The sequence below is a fragment of the Vombatus ursinus genome, unplaced genomic scaffold (assembly GCF_900497805.2).
Source record: "Vombatus ursinus unplaced genomic scaffold, bare-nosed wombat genome assembly UNPS02014863.1, whole genome shotgun sequence".
NCBI lineage: Eukaryota > Metazoa > Chordata > Mammalia > Diprotodontia > Vombatidae > Vombatus > Vombatus ursinus.
In genome coordinates this window covers 11,803,470-11,818,561 of record NW_020954641.1, presented here as the reverse complement: position 1 = coordinate 11,818,561, position 15,092 = coordinate 11,803,470, and the positions used below count along the sequence as shown (strand labels likewise).

Genomic DNA, 15,092 nt, shown 5'->3' with positions numbered 1-15,092 from the left:
ACAGAGGCCATTTAGTCAATCCTCTCATTTTACAATGGAGAGAACTGAAGCCCAAGGAGGTCATGTGACTTGCTCAGGGTCACCCAGGTAATAAGTATGAGGCAGGATTTGAACCCAGGTCCCCTGAATCCACAGCCAGCACTCTTTCCACTGTCTCTGAGCTCCACACTTTAGCAAAGACCCTGATAGGCTTGAGGATGTCTAGGAGGGCAACTACTGCAGAAGGAAGGGGAAGGGCATTATCTATGCCACGTGAGGACTGAGGAAAGTGGGGCAATTCAGCTTTGAGAGAAGAAGACTCAGGGGGAACATAACAGGGGTGGCCAGGAGGTACCTGAAAGGCTGCCCCAGGGAAGGATTCAGTTTGTTCTGTCTGGCTCCCCAGGATGGAACCGGGAACAATGGTGGGGCGCGGGGGGGGGTTAGATTCACTCTAAAGAAAAACCTGCTAACAACCAACTTTCCCAAGGTAGGACAGGCTGGCTGGGAGGGAGGGGTCCTACCTCACTGGAGGGCCAAAGCTAGATGGCAGCCACTTGCTGGGGGTGCAGTAGCATGGACTCTATTTCATGCAGGAGACTGACCTAAATCACCTACATTACCTCTGAGGTCCTCTTCTGATTCTGAGATTCTGATTTTGTGATGTCAAACCAGCAGAAGCTCATCTTTCTCTGGCACTCGCTGCCATATATGCTGGGTGAGTGGGCCTGCAGTGCCACAGACTATACTGGTAAACAGGCTAGGGAAGTAAATGAATTGCAAATAGTCCTAACCCCTGAAGTCCTCTGGTGGCACAGGGCAGACTCTGAGGTGGGGGTGGTAGAGAGGGCAGGATTAGTGTCAGGGAAGTGAGGCAGGAGCATGACATTTACCATTACCCTGATGAGTTCTGGGAAAGAATGAGCAGAGAGAAGCTGATGAGCGGACCAGGAGAAATCAGATTCATCTGTTGGAAACTTGTGATAAACCCTCCATTAGCATTTCTTGAAGCTTCTAAAATGCATTCTGAAGGTGGGCTTATTTTGCATTATATTTTATGCTCTTCTCATTTACAAAGAGCTGACTGGCTGGGAGGACCCATTTCAGTGGGGGAAGTTTGCTAATACTAAGTCCAGAGTGGTTGGTTACCACTGGGCACATCACCATCAGGTGACTCCTTCTGCTTGTGCTGGGTCTTTTTAGTGGGTATAGCATTCCTCCTCACATGCCACTTGTTCCCTTTAGATCCATGCTTTCATGTCCACGTCCTTACCCATGTCTGGCACTCCTTCCTTCTTTCCCCTTCCCATATAGTGTTGCTTCCTGAAACCCATTTAATGGGCTTGTTACAGAGAGCTGGGGAAAATATGTGACCAGGGCCTTAGATAGGGCAGCCTGGCCTAACAGTTTATTCGTGAGATCACAGAATTAGAGCTGGAAGGAACTTGAGAGCTCCACTACTAATAAGACTGCGAGCACCTTGAGAGCAGGGACTGTTTTTGCTTTTCTTTGAACCCCAAGTGCTTAGCACAGTGCCTGGCCCACAGTAGGTGCCTAACAAATGTTTGTTGACTTGAATCCAATGCTCTCATTTTACATATTGGCATACTGAGGCACAGCGAGGTTACATTATGTGCCCAGGGTCACACAGCTAGTAAATGTCCAGAGGTGATAGAAGCAAAGGCATTTTCCTGTCTAGAATTCCTGGGAAGTTTCTCCTGAGCTGCATGAGTCCTGTGCTTAGAGGACTGAAGTCATGACATAGGAGAAAACCAGCAATAAAAGGAAATGGAAAGAGCCCTGGATTGGCAGGTAGATCTTGGGAACAGGACACCCACCCTGCTTTAATTCTTCTCAAAAATGTGTATTAAATGCCACCCAAGAAGAGGCAATTCTTTTTTTCCTTCTCTTTTACAAATACTGTATTAATCCTACAAATCACTATAACCATTCCTTCTGCAAAAGCATATGGGTTCCTCTTCTACCCCTTCCTTTAAGATTGGTATTATTATACAAGCCATAGTTCCCAGGCCCAGGATGATCTCATGGCGATTGTCCAAAGGCCAAGGGACCCACAAGATGGTGCTAAGCTTCCCCTTTGACCTCCTCACCCTCCACACACATGCTGTTCTCCTCCTTTCAAAGGGAAGGGAGAAAGGAGAAGGCAGGCAGCAAGACTGTCCTTGAGCAAGATGCTAGTGTTTAAAATTCACTCCCAGGTATTCTTGAGCAGCCTTGGTCCCTGATTCCCTCTAATCTCTTCCCATCGAGTTTCATGCTAATCCCATCCTGCTTTCTTCCTTAAACTAATAAAAGATTAGGGTGACATTTTGAAAAGGGCAGCTCATTAAGCAGCCTCTTCCCCCATCTGAACAGATCACTCAGAGCAAAGGTAGCCAGCTGGCCATTAATCTTATGGTAATGAGGTGTCATCTTTCAAGGAGAGTTTATCTTCCTCCTTTCCCTCTTTTTCCTCCTCCATCTCCTCTCCCCCTCTGGCTCTCTGGGAAGGTCATAGGTATAGTGAGGACAGCCATGTTCACAGTCTATCCTTGGTGCTGTTGCCCGAAGCGGCTGCGTAGGAAGGCTACACCCACCTGTACACTGTTGTGGGGGGAGAGCTCAGGCTGTCATAGACCAGCCTCACATGCCCCTGGTAGAGCTCCAGTGCCAAGGGGTCATTGTCTCCTTTGTAGAGTAGGATGCCATTGTCCTTGTCGGTGGCCACCTGTAAGGGAGCAGCAAGAAGGGAAAAAGCTTGTTAACTCATTGAGGACCCTGAGGTCAGGGACATCCTGATGCTCAGAGCCCAGGGATCCCTCTCTTCTTTAATGTCCTAGAGCACTCACGGTCTACACTAGTAAGTGGGCACCTCATATAAAATCCCTGGCCTTGTTAGTTAATTACACATCATCTTGAAGGCAGGCAAGAGGTCTTAACCTTGAGTTAGCTTTTCCTTAGTATCGAGTATAGTACAGAGACCATAGTAAGATGTTCAATAAGTTTGCTGATTATGATTACAATGATCATGGATACAGAACTGTAAGGAAGCTTAGAACTTACAGGTCACTGATTTCAACCCCCTTATTTTTCAGATAAGGAAACTGAAGTCCAGAGAGGTTAAGTGACTAGTTCAATGTCACACAGGTAGTAACAGAATTTGAATCCAGACCCTCTGACTCCAAATCTATCAGGCTTTCCATTATCTCATGTTCTCTCTTCAAGCCTCCTGGACTTCAATCAGATTTTCAGGAAGGGTAGGTGTCTTCTAGCCAGCAGTAAGGAATGGACCTGGGGAGAAACTGGTACTATTTCCATTCATAGAGTGTATAGTCCTCCGCCCAGCACTCTGTCCTTTAGGGTATGTGACTGGGTCATTTTGGGTGGACATAGGGGGAGCCCTACTCTGTTCCAACAGAACTAATTTTTTTTTCTTTTTTGCTTTTTTTGGTGAGGCAATTGGGGTTAAGTGACTTGCTCAGGGTCACACAGCTAGTAAGTGTCAAGTGTCTGAAGCTGGATTTGAACTCAGGTCCTCCTGACTCCAAGGCCAAAGCTCTATCCACTGCACCACCTAGCTGCCCCCAGAACTAAAAATTTTAAAAATAAATGCCTACTAAGAACAAGGTCTGATGCTAGATGGTGGCAGAGATGTAAAGGTGAAAAAAAATTCATGGTGTCTGCCATTGGAGAACCTGAAGGCTAAGGGAGAGAGATGGGCATGGATGCAGACCATGATGGTCAAGGGTCAAATAGATAAGTGGAATGAGCATTTCACAAACTTCAGAGGAGAGAGTCAAGGAGGTAATTTTATCCTGAGTTAGTTAGAGGATTTTTAACTTGAGAGGCACAGGATACAGTGGAAAAAGCACTAGATTGGTGAGTGAAGGAAACTGGGATCAAATCAGGTCAAGGCAATATGAATTATTAAGTACTTACTACATGCCAGGCACTGTGCTAAGCCCTGGGGATACTAAGAAAGACAAAAACAGTTCCTGCCCTCAAGGAGATTACAATCCAAGAGGGGAGACAGCATGCAAACAATTATGTCCAAGCAAGATTTATACAGGATAACTTGGAGATAATCTCAGCAGGAAGGCACTAGCAATTAAAGGAGACTTTTCCAGGAAAGGCTTCTTGCAGAAGGTAGGATTTTAACTGAGATTTGAAATAAGCCAGAAGGGTAGAACTGAGAAAGGAAAGCATTCCAAGCATGGTGGAGAGCCAGTGAAAATGCAATCAGGATATGGCGTGTTGTGTGTGTGAGAAGCAGCAAGCAGCTGAGTGTCACCGTGATGAGGAGAAAGATGTAAGAAGACTAGAAAGGTGGGGAAGGGCTAGGTTGTGATGGGCTTGAAAAAGCAAACAGAAGATATTTTGATCCTGGAGGTAATGGTGAACCACTGAAATTTATTGGGGAAGAGGGGACTGACATGGTCAGATCTGTGCTTTAGAAAGATCACTTTGATAGCTGAGCCAGCAGGTTATTTCAATAGTCCTGGTGTAAGGTGAGAATGGACTACATCAATGTCTAAGGAAAGAAGGGAGCATTTGCAAGAGATATTATGTAGGCAGAATTGGCAGGACTTGGAAACAGATTGAAAATGGGGGGTGGGGGCAAGAGATAGTGAAGAGTAGAGAATAACAACTAGGTTGCATGCCAGGGTGACTGGGAGAATACTGGTGCCTGCCACAGTAATGAGAAAGTTAAGAAGAAAGAAGGGCTTGGGTGTTGGGGGGTAGATGAGTTCAGTTTTGGACATATTGTTGAGATGAAGATATCTTCAGGACATCCAGTTCAAGATGTCCAATAGGCAGCTGGAGATTCAAGGGGAAGGTATGGTTGGATGAATAGAGCTAAGAGTCATCTGTATTGAGGGATAAAAGAAGAGGACCCAGGACAGAGCCTGGGGGACACCTACAGTTAGAGACCTCACTCTGGACGAAGAGCTAGCAAAGTACATCAAAAAGGAACTATCAGGCAGGTAGGAGAACCAGAGGGATCAGTGTCTTGAAAATTGAGGTAGAAGAGAGTATCAAGGAGAAGGAGACCTATCCCCAAAGGATGTGAGCTATGCTGAGACCCTCTGAACATACCATAGAGGAATAGAAAGAATCATGGATTTAGAGCCAGAAGGCACCTCAGAGAGCATCTAATCCAATACCCTCATTTTATGTATGGGGAAACTGAGGCCAAGAAAGGTTAAGTGACTTCCATCAGGTCATACTGGTAGCAAATAGCAGAGCCTGGATTCAAACTTAAAATCCTGATGCCAAATCCAGCACTCTTTCCACTGAGCCCTGTGCCCATCTCTCCCTTTACCCCAACAAATCTTAATTGCTAAACTGTATTTAAACTCAAGGGTGACAAGAAAAACTTTCTCTTTTCTAGTCTGAGTTGGCTGCCACTCCTACCATGCCCATTCTTACACTCATCCCCATCCCCTGCCTCATCCCTATCTCCATCCCTATCCTCATCCCCATTCCCTCCTTATCCCCATCTTTAACCCCATTCCCATCCTTATCTTCATCCCCATCCCCTTCCTTATTCTTAACCCTGTTTTCACCCCCTCCCCTTCTTTATCCCTATCCCCATCCTCATTCCCAGCCTCATCCCCCCTCCCCTTCTCATCTCCATTTCTGACTCCTTCCAGTGCCCTGATTTTTTCAGAAAAGAACTCTTTGACTTGGGAGACCTGACCCCTTTCCTAGCCAGGAAGAGGCCAGTCTAGCCAGAGGTGTTTTCAGAGCAAGTTTCTGGTTTTAAAACGGCAGCTCAGACCCCAAATTCTTCCACCTCCATTGTAGCATGAACTGTGTTTTGGTTGGGTCTCATACTCATCCCCTGCCTGTGAAAAACACATTGTGTTCTTTCATGAGGCTGTTCAGTCCAGCCACATTCCTTATAATCTCTCTCTAACATGCACCACTGGGCCCTAACTACCCTTGGCTGACAAGAAGCAATTTGGTTGTAGAAGAAATATTGAATCAGCAGAGGAGGATTACCAGTTGTTTTCAGTGTTAAGAAATATTTCACTTGAGAATCTTTCCTGTGCCTGTCTGACTAGCTTGTCCCTGATGACTCTTTAAAAACATTTTATTTTTGATTCTTTACTTAAGCAACAAAAAAGGAATATTTTCGTAGATATAGCAGAATTCAAGAAGAGGATTGTATATGAAACTGCGAATCCCTGATGGCACTTTGAGGGAAAGGGAGCGGTGAGAATTGGCAGAGCTGAGTCCCTGAGGATCTTAGCAATATCCTAACAGACTAGCAGTAAGTTGGGGTTCTTGCCCTGCTGGGTCCTGGCTCCCTGATATTTTGTGTTTACCTAGATCATGAAGCTCCAGGGGCTTCCTCCTGCCTCTAGGATAAAATATTCATGCCTCAGTTTCACATTTAAAGCCTTTACAATCTAGCTTCAGGCTTCCTTAGCAGATTTACTGTATGGTGTTCTCCTTTATACACTCTGTGTTCCAGCAAAGCTGGCCCACTTGCCTGAGGACATTTCACTACCCCAGCCCTCCCCCATCTCTGCATCTTTGCTTAGACATTCTCCCATTTGTGAAATGAATTCCCTTCTCACCTCTGTCTCTTAGAATCCTTCATTTTCTTCTAGGCTCATGTCATTCGTCCCCTCCTCCATAAGACCTTTCTTCTGTGGTTAGTGGGCTCCCTCTCCCCTTATTGTTACTTTCAATCTATCTTGCATCAACTACATGTTATCTCTCCTAATAGAATGTAAGTTCCTTGAGGGCAGGGAATGACATTTTTGTTCTTGTATCCTCAGGGCCTGGCACGAGGCAGGCAGGCATGTACGTACTTGACAAGCACTTGTGGAAAGGTCAGATTTCCTCTCAAGGCTCAGGGTTAATGGGGTGGGGCTGAGTGGAAGGGGGGGCAGTTCCAGGGTATGTACCTACCTGCAGGGAGATGTTGGCCTGGGGTCGGATCTTGGCAGAGGCCAGCTCCACGTAGGAGTCCTTGCCCACAAAGTTGACCGTGATGAGCTTCTCACACCTTTGCCCAGCAAAGCCAGCGAGGCAGCGACAGGTGGGTTCTTGCTGCACCACAATGCACTGGGCCCCGTTCTGGCACTCATACTGGTCACAGGGACTGGTCTGCAGCAGCACCATGGGTGGTGGGTGCTCACAGAATAGACCACTGTGGGGGAGGAAGGAACTTGAGGTCAGAAAGCTCTCTGCACAGTGACCCCGGAGCTTGGCTTTAAAGATGGTGCCGCCACAGACAGTGTGGTGTTGGCTACAGAGAACTGACTTTGGAGGGAGGAAGGCCTGGTTCCAAGTCCTGACTCTGACACATTCTGGTTATGTGACTTTAGGCAAGTTGCTTCACCTCTAAGGGCACTAGGAAATTTTTAAGGCTTTAAGTTGCTGATCTGCAGGAGAAATGTCTTTACTCTGCCAAAATTACAAATTTAGGCCAAACGACAACCAGAACCCCCATGTGGAAAAGAAATACCTCTGAATAGGAAGTTGGCACACTTGGCTTCTTCTCCTGGCTTTTTTTTTTTTGAGGCTGATTGCCTCAAAAAGTAATGTGCCTAGGGTCACACAGCTAGTAAAGTGTCTGAGGTTGGATTTGAACTCAGGTTCTTCTGACTCCTTCTGCCCAGCTATGTGATCTTAGGCAAATCACTTTACCTTCTGGGCCTCAGTTTCTTCTTCTGAAAAATGAAAGGGTTGGACTAGATGATCTCTAGTGACCCTTCCAGCTCTATTCTTCTTCAATTCTTGGATGAATGCTAATTTACATACAAATTTGCACATCTCTGCATACCACTCAGATGCTGCCATTCCTAGGCCTCTTTTAAGTGTTGTCTGAGCTCCTCTTCCTTCCTCAACTTCTGCTTCTCCCCAAAGTGAACTGCCCTGACCCTTGCTTACTCCATCTCTAAGGTCTGAGCTTTCCTAATTATTACCCTTCCCATTTGTTATTTCCTTTGTCCCAGAGACAAACAGACATACTTACGGTCATTGGATAGAAAGGAAGCATGGAAATATGGGCTCTCATTCATGGAGCTGGGAGAATGGCTTCTGCTAATCTATCAACAAACATTTATTAAGCAGCTGCTATATTCCAGACACTGTGCTAAGTTCTGGAAATATCCATACAATAAAGGAGACAGTCCCTACCCTCAGAGAGCTTGCATTTTAGTGAGAAACTTTGGTATGTCATCCTGGCTTTGTTCTTACTAGACTCCAAGACAGTGCCATTCCATGGCATCATGTGACCCAGGCTCAATAGTCAGAAAACGTGGGTTCCAATCCTAGCTTTAACGTCTCTTTGCTATGCGCTTGGTCAAAACGTTTTCACCAGCTGTAAAACACATGGATAAATGAAGGATCTGTGATTTCCATCAGGCTGTGGAACTCCCTCCATCACTGTAGTCACAACCTCTTTCTGACTTATCATGAAAGGCCCAGATAGTTGCTTGAGGCACCGACACAGGGGAAGCAATCTGCTCAGGGCGCATAGCTAGGAAGTCGCAGTAGGTGTGGGATCTGAGCTCAGGCTTTTCTGATGTCAAGCCCAGCGCTTGCCCTGCGTCTTCTACATAGCTACAAAACGGGTCTAACGAGCTCTGCCCTGCCTCCCTCACAGGGTTATTGTGATGATCGTCTTCAAAATAAACACAGTATAGGAACGCAAGGTGTCATGGTAACAGTCCCCAGAGTCAGTGCATTTTCTTATGAGCATTTTTTTCCTTTGGTCATTAATCAGCCTCACTGCCCCTTCCAGTCTGGCCTTGATCTTCTCCCTCCCCACAATACACTCCCCCACACATACCTGAAGCCCTGTGGACAGATGCAGGTGTAGCCATTGACCGTGTCTACACAACGGGCCCCGTGACGACATTTGTGGGCCACACAGTCGTCATCATCAGTCTCACAGAGCTTCCCGCTATAGCCAGGAGGACACTCGCACCTAGAAAACAGGCCAAGTCCTGCTAGTCAGTGGTGTCAGTCCATTCAATTCAATAAGCTCTTAGTAATAAGCCTCCTCGTGCGCCAGGCATCGTGCTAGGTGCTAAGGACACTGAGACTGAAACAATCCAGTCTCTGCCTTCAAGGAGCTTATCGGCTACTGGGGGGAACAACCTATAAGTAGACAGAAAGTCATTTCAGTGGGGAAGTGCACTAAGACCTGGGGCATCAGAACAGGCCTCTTTTAGCAAAGGGACTTGACTGGAGCCTTGGAGGAACTGAACCTGTAAGAGGCAGAGAGGAAGGAGGATGGGATGGGCTTCCCAGGGATGGGGCCTAATCCACACAAAGGCAAAGCAATGGGAGAGGGAACGTCACATACTAGGAATAACAGGTAGAACGGTTAGCACAGAGTATGTGAAAGGGAGTAATGAACAATCAGCCTAGAAATGTAGGCTGAAGTAAATTGGGAGAGCCTTTAAACCACAAGCAGGGGAATCCGAATCTTATCCTAGAGGCAACAGGGAGCTACTGGAGCTTTGTGAGCAGGGGTGTGATATGGTCAGATCGCGGCTGTGGCGATCTCAATGTGGCAGCAGTGTGGAAGATAGATGGAGCAGGAAGGAGACCGGTGGAGACAGGGAAGCCAATCAGGAGGCTGTGGCAGAGTCCAGGGGAGAGGTCACAAAGGCCTAAGCAAGAGTGGTGGCCATATGGATGAAGAGAAGGGAGACACTAGAAAGATATTTATTGTAAGGACAGAACCAACAAGATTTGGCAACTGATTGTATATAGAGGGTGAGGAAGGGTCAGGAGTTGAGGAAGATTCAGAGTTTGCCAGACTAGGCATTTGGAAAGCTATGGTGTATTAGGAAGAAGGATGGATTTGGGTAAGAGATAAAAGAGTTCTATTTTGGACAGATTGAGGTTGAGATGCCTCTGGGACATCTAGTTTGAAATGTCTAATAGGTTACTGATGATAAGGGGTTGGGGCTTAGGAGAGAGATGGACTGAATACATAGATCTGGGAGTCATCTACATAGAGATGGTAACTGAACCCATGGGGGCTGATGGAATCACCAAGGGCTTATTGAAAGAAAAGGGAAGGCCAAAGACAGAACCAAGTGGATCCCCAACATTAGTGGGTAGGACACAGATGATGATCCACTACAGAAGAATGAGAAGTAATGGCTAGACAGGTAGGAGGGTAACCATAAGAGAATGATATCTTGAAAATCTAGGGAAGAGAAAGTGTCCAGAAGGAGGAGGTAGTCAGCAGTGTAAACTCCTACAGAGAGGTCAATACTTAAACCAGAGATTTAAGTAACTGCATTCATTAATTCCATAAGTATTTGTTGTCTACTGTATGTCTTAGGCATTGGAATAGATACAAAGTTTAGATAACACCCAATCTCTGCTCTCATGAAGCTTGCAATTAAAAGGGAGATAGAACAAATACATATAATTACACAATATCACATTAAAGTGTCAAAAGATTATAAAATAATGTGTTATGTCAGGTCCTGGGCATCAGGGAAGTAGGTGGTATGTGAAGTATGGATAGGAATTCCCCAAGGGAAAAAGGAGGAGACCATTTCTGGCATAAGCTTCCGTGCTTTGGCTCATACTTGTCTCCTGAGCTGGAATACTGGGCCCTACTCTCACCTTTCCTCTACCTGTTAAAATCCTCCAAAGCACAACATACTTAGGTCCTACCTCCTCCACAGAGCTTGTCCTGACTCCTCTAGCCCTTTGAGATTGCCTTCTTCTCCAAACTCCTACAACACTTTGCATTTATATTTCAATGTCTCTTGGAGCTGTAACTTTGTCATGTGAGTATTTCCTATGTATCACATTTCCTCTTTATCTTACCAGATTGTCTTTGAGTAGCTGTAGCTGAAAAATTCACCACCTTGGAGCCAATCTGATGATGGACCCCTCTGAATTTAGCTAGCTGGGTCTCAGACTATAGACATAAAGTCCATCACTGGACCCATATAAGAAACTATACTTATTAATCAATAGCAATTAATCAGCAAGTATTTATTGTTGTTGTTCAGTCGTTTCAGTCATATCTGACTCTTCGTGATCCCTTTGGGGTTTTCTTCCAAAGATACTAGAATAATTTGCCATTTACTTCTCCAGCTCATTTACAGATGAGGAAAGTGAGGCAAATAGGGTTAAGTGACTTGCCCAAGGTCACACAGCTAGTAAGTATCAGGCTGGATTTGAATTCAGATCTTCCTGACTCTAGGCCCAGCACTCTATCCACCGTACCACCTAGCTGCCCAAATATTTATTAAGAACCTGCTAAGTGCCAGACACCCTCTGGTGCTGGGGAAACAGATAATAAACAATAAAACAACTACTTACAAAGAGTTTACATTTGACTGAGATGAACAACAAAAACAAACAAATAAATAAATACACATATAGATACACACACATATGTGTATATACAGAATAAATATAATGAATTCTAATAAATGCAAAGTAGTTAAATGCAAGGTAGTTTGGGAGAGAGGCTGCTAGCAGTTGGGACACCTTCTACATGGAGGTGGTGCTTTGGAGCTTTGTCTTGAAGGAGGAGAGGAATTCTATGAGATGGAAATGGGAGGGAGGGCATTCTGGCCATGAGGATGTTCATGCAAAGGCAGAGACAGAGACTGGGGATGGAGTGACATGTGAGAGGAATGGAGATAAAGCCAATGTGGCTGGTTGTAGAGCGTGAGATGGGAAATAATATACAATAAAGTTGCAAAGATAGGTTGGGTCATGTTGTGAGGGATTTAAAAGCTAAATGGAGTTATGGATCCTAGAGGCAACAGGGAGCTAATGGAGTAGATTAGGGAGGGGAGTAACATGGTCAGATCTTCACATAAGGAAAATTACTTTAGCAGCAGTATGCAAGATGAACTTGAGTGGGGAAAGATAAGGCAGGGAGATCAACCAGGAGGCTGTTGCAATATCTAGGTAAGAGCTGTGGAGGGCCCTAACTAAGATGGCGCTGTGTGAATAGAGAGAAGGGGTCAGATGTAAGATGTTGTGGAGATAAAAATGACAACTCAGTGGACGTGTGATTTGAGGGAGAGTGAGTCTAGTATAACGCTGAGGAAATGAATCTGGATGACTAGAAGGATGGTGGTGCCTTTGACAGAAACAGGGATGATTGGAAGAGTTGTTTTTGCACATGTTGAATTTGAGATGTTTCATGTCTGAATTTGAGACACATCCAGTTCAAATGTTCCATAGGTAAGTGATACAGTGAAACTGAAGTTCATGGGAAAGACTGGGGCCAGATATATACATCTGTGAGTCATAATTATAGAGATAATAAACTCATTGGAGCCCATGAGGTTATGGGGAGGGGGGGAGAGAGAGCGAGAGAAAGAGGGAGGGGGAGGGGTGGGGGGAGAGAGGGAGAGAGGAAGGGAGACAGGGAGGGGGAGAGAGGGAGAGAGGGAGAGGGAGGGGGAGGGAGAGAGGGAGAGAGAGGGGGAGGGAGAGAAAGAGAGAGGGAGGGAGAGAAAGAGAGAGAGAGAGAGAAGGAGAAAATAAGAGGGCCTTAGACAGAATGGCCACAGTTAAGAAGCATGATATGGATGATGAACCAGCAGAGGAGATGAAGCAGGGGTGGCTATACAGGGAAGAGAAGAGAACCAGGCGAGGGGAAGTATCACGAAAATCCACAGAGGAGAGAGTACCCAGGAAGAGAAGGTGGCCAGCATAGTCACATGTAGCAGATAAGGTGAGAAGCATGAGAATTGAGAAAAGAATGGCAATTAAGAGATAATTAGTCATTTGGGAGAGATTACTTTCAGTTGAGTGATGAGGATAAAAGCTAGATCATTCCAAGAGGTTGAGAAGTGTTTGAGAGAGGTAGAGGCTGTGATCGTAGATTGCATTTTTTCTGGGAATTTGGCTGAAAATAGGAAACAAGAGCTTTTAGTTAAGGTTTTTTAAGGATGGGAGAGACTTGGAGGGCATGTTTGAAGGTGGTAAGAAAGGAATCAATAGATAAAAATAGCTAGCATTTGAAGCTTTGCAAAACACTTTTTATAAATATTAACTCATTTGTACCTTACAACAACCTTGGGAAGAAGTCATAATTATCCCCACTTTATATATGAGGAAACTTGGGTGAATAGAGGTTAAGTGATTTGCTTCAGCTCACATAGTTAGAAAGTATCTGAGGTTGGATTTGAACTCAGGTCTTCCTGACTCTAGGTCCAGTGAACTCTCTACTGTACCACCTAGCTGCCTCTAACAGGGAGAGGTTGAAGGTTCAAAAGAAAAAAAGATGATTAAGGTTGCAATTTGTTGGAGCAGGCAGGAGGGAATAGAATAAAATGTGTATGTGGAGTGTGTGGAGTTGGCAAAGACAAGGATCATCTCATTGTCAGAGACTGGAGGAAAGGAGAAGAGAGTAGGGGATTATCAAGGGGGTCCTGAGATGAAGAGAAGAAGAAAAAAGAGGGGTTCTGTTGAATTGCCTCCATTTTCTCAGTGAAGAGGAGAGGTCCTCATCTGAGAGAGCAGGGAGGGGGAAAAGTGGAAGACTGGAGCAGGGAAGAGCAGGCTAGAGAAGCTTCTGTGGGGAGTGATGCAGGGAGTCAGGAAGGAAGGACCAAGGGGCTCCCTTGCTGCTGTGAGGGCCCCACTCAAACTGGCTAACTTGAATTTATCAGGTGCCTCGTCGGTATGGTTGTATGACTTTCTCTGGCTCTCATCAGCAGACCACAAGAAGGAATGGAGAACGTGGTTAATGGGAATAATCTAGGGTTGAGGTGGGTCAGGAAATGAGCAATGACAGGAAAATTGGGGGAGTGACTCAAGAGCAGAGGTAACTGTTGACTTGAGAGTCAGCATGGTGTAGTAGATAGGGCATAGGACTGGGACTCAGGACGCCCTGGGTTCAGATCCCACCTCAAACACTTACTAGCTATGTCATCCTAGACGAGTTATTTAATGTCTCCATACTTCAGTTTATGCATCAGGGGGTTGGACCTGATGACCTCTAATATCCCTTACAGCTCTAAATCTATGATCCCATGATTCTACAAACAGTGGGAGGAAAGTGAAGTTAGAGCAAGGCTAATGGCCTGAGAAAATGCTGAAGGGGAGGAGGGGTTGGAGGTCTCAATGAGGACTGAGAAGGGGTGAGGTATAGGGACAGAGGAAATAATGATACTTTATGTCAGAGTTTTTGATTAGGGAAGAAGAACCCAATGTGGGCCATGCCATTGTGTGGATGAGGTGTGGAAGGAGGAGGTCATCGGACTGGAGGAGGCTGAGGAATTGGGAGGGGAGGGATGCTTTAAGGAAGCATCAACACAAATGTTCTTATATAAGGACATGGGTTGGGGAGCAGAGGAAGAAGGAGAAGAAGAACCAGAGCAACAAACATATAATAAGACCTACTATGTAATATCGTCATGTATTCAGTCCTGGGGATAAAGGGAGAAAAATGAAACAATCCCCCCACCTTTAAAGACTTTACATGATGTCAGGGGAGACAACATGGACCTATAAAACTATATACATAACCAATACAAAATAATGCAGGGTAGCTGGGGAGAAGGGCACTAGGTACTAGCAGTTGGGGGGATCAGGGTGGGAGTCCTGAAGGAAATAAAGCAGATGAAAGGGCAGAGAGGAGTAAGTGCATTCCTGGCGAGGGGTTCAGCCAGGGTGATGGTGAGGAGGCAGGAAGTGGAATGACAAGCTAAGGAACAGTTTGGCTGGACCACAGGGTGTAGGAGGGGGGCTCATTTATAACGAGTCAAGAAAGGTAAATTAATTTGGACTCTCTGTCGCACAATTTAGCAGTTATTTATAGACTATGCTGTGGTATTGTTGGTCATTTCATGAGTTTTAAACCACTCTGTGTCGGTCTTTTTTCTCCAACAGGCTTACGAGACTCTGAAAGGCAAGGCTGGTGTCTTATTCTTTTCTTGTATTTTGCTACAGTGCTAAGCACTCAGCCACTCAGTAAATGATTGATAACAGATATCTCAGAGAAGCTGGGACATCTCCCCTTGGCTATCTGATGCTCAGGGCAAGGAACAGCTCATTTTACTGCATGCATTGGAGCAGAAATACTATCTATTGAGAGAAAGCAAAGATGTCTCCATGGCTGCTCTTCTTATGTCCCTCCCCGCACC

General features: G+C 45.5%; 1 protein-coding gene across 1 annotated transcript in view; it reads right to left on the bottom strand.

Annotated features, from left to right (window-relative positions):
* Window positions 1-15,092, bottom strand: part of SLIT3 (slit guidance ligand 3) — a 722,516-nt gene that overhangs the window by 16,945 nt on the left and 690,479 nt on the right. Inside the window, exons 27-29 of the mRNA XM_027841688.1 lie at window positions 8,792-8,929; window positions 6,904-7,144; window positions 2,577-2,707 (exon numbers count right to left, since the gene is read on the bottom strand). Coding sequence (XP_027697489.1) covers window positions 2,577-2,707; window positions 6,904-7,144; window positions 8,792-8,929 — 510 coding nt within the window. The remainder of the gene's footprint in view (window positions 1-2,576; window positions 2,708-6,903; window positions 7,145-8,791; window positions 8,930-15,092) is intronic.